We start from the raw sequence: 1283 nt of genomic DNA, 5'->3' as shown, positions 1-1283 counted from the left end.
TCCTTACAAATTCACATCTTCATTATATTTCGAGAATGAAAATGCAATTTTCAGCTAAAAAAAAAAAAGAGAGAGAGAGAGGCGAACCGAGTGGCTCGTGAGCCGAGCACAACTTTCTAGAGGCAAGTCGAGCTACTCTTATCTAGAGGTAAAAAACATTAATACACACACCTGAGAACAACAATAAAAAATAGTCTTATTTTATTTTATTTTTTGGTGATAGGAGAATCCGCAACCGCTACCTTTCGGATGCGCATTTAGTAAATCTTTGGGCTGACACAATAGCCTACAGACCATGCCAGCCAAGTAAACAGCGCTAGACAAGCCCTGTGCGACAGACTCGACCGATAAAGTGTTGATAAAGAGAATCGAACTCATGACCAAAGGTCTCCACGTTCATCTCCTCCACCAACTCGACCACCCCATGAGGGGCAAAATAAAGTCTTATTTTCAATCTATTTAAGGTTGTTCGATCAACTTTCTAATGGACAAAAGAAAATTTAAATAAGTGTGTGAAGAATAAGAAGATAACATTACAAAAAGAAAACAAAGACATTAAATCCAACAAAAACATATTTCCTTGTAATTAAAGCCAACTTCACACAATATAATTGAATGATCACTCTATAATCTAAGCCAGCTGCATGATCCATGCATATAGCTGGAGTTAAAAACCAGCTCCATGCTATTACACCAAATAAACTAAAATAATAATTCAACAAAGAAGAAAAAAATGGAATCAGCCTTTACATATATATGAACTATAATCAGTAAATCACTCATCAGAACCTGAAAATACATTGACCATAATTTGCATGACTTTAACTCTCATTTGCAAAGCTATTATGTAATCTGCTGTCTCTCTAAAAAGCCTATCCAATCCCATTGATTCACAGTTTGGCATTGATTCACAGTTTGGAATAAGTTTCTTCAGGGTTCTTACCTTCCTCTCAATCTGGTTTCTGGCCGGGCTGACCGGCCTCCGGGAACGATCCAGAAGTGCCCTCCGTTTCATTAAAATTCTTCTTGATTTTCCGTTCTTGATATGCCCTCTTCTGATGCTACTAGCTCTTTGGGAAGACCATTTTCTCCTGGCTTTGGATTGTTTGAGTAATTTGTTGAGAAATTCAAGGGATTCAAGAAGAGGCTGTTGAGAAACACCCATGATAGAATTATAAAATGATTCTTGAAAGACTCTTATTTGTGCCCTTGACGACTCTTGCCAAATTTTTCTGTTTGAAGAAAACTGATCAGTTGTCTATGAGGTAGCACAATGAGAGTTT

General features: G+C 37.2%; 1 protein-coding gene across 1 annotated transcript; it reads right to left on the bottom strand.

Annotated features, from left to right (window-relative positions):
* Window positions 1-555: 555 nt before the first annotated feature.
* On the bottom strand, window positions 556-1241 carry LOC111380986 (transcription factor UPBEAT1). The gene has a single exon (XM_023005004.1). The coding sequence runs from the start codon at window positions 1163-1165 to the stop codon at window positions 776-778; it is 390 nt and encodes a 129-aa protein (XP_022860772.1). The 5' UTR covers window positions 1166-1241; the 3' UTR covers window positions 556-775.
* Between the last annotated feature and the right edge of the window lie 42 nt (window positions 1242-1283).

The sequence above is a fragment of the Olea europaea genome, chromosome 1, assembly GCF_002742605.1.
Source record: "Olea europaea var. sylvestris chromosome 1, O_europaea_v1, whole genome shotgun sequence".
Lineage (NCBI taxonomy): Eukaryota > Viridiplantae > Streptophyta > Magnoliopsida > Lamiales > Oleaceae > Olea > Olea europaea.
This window is presented reverse-complemented; position numbering and strand designations above follow the sequence as displayed.

Coding starts and splice junctions, on each gene's coding strand:
- LOC111380986 (XM_023005004.1), bottom strand. CDS start 1,165: ATGGGTGTTTCTCAACAGCCTCTTCTTGAATCCCTTGAATTTCTCAAC.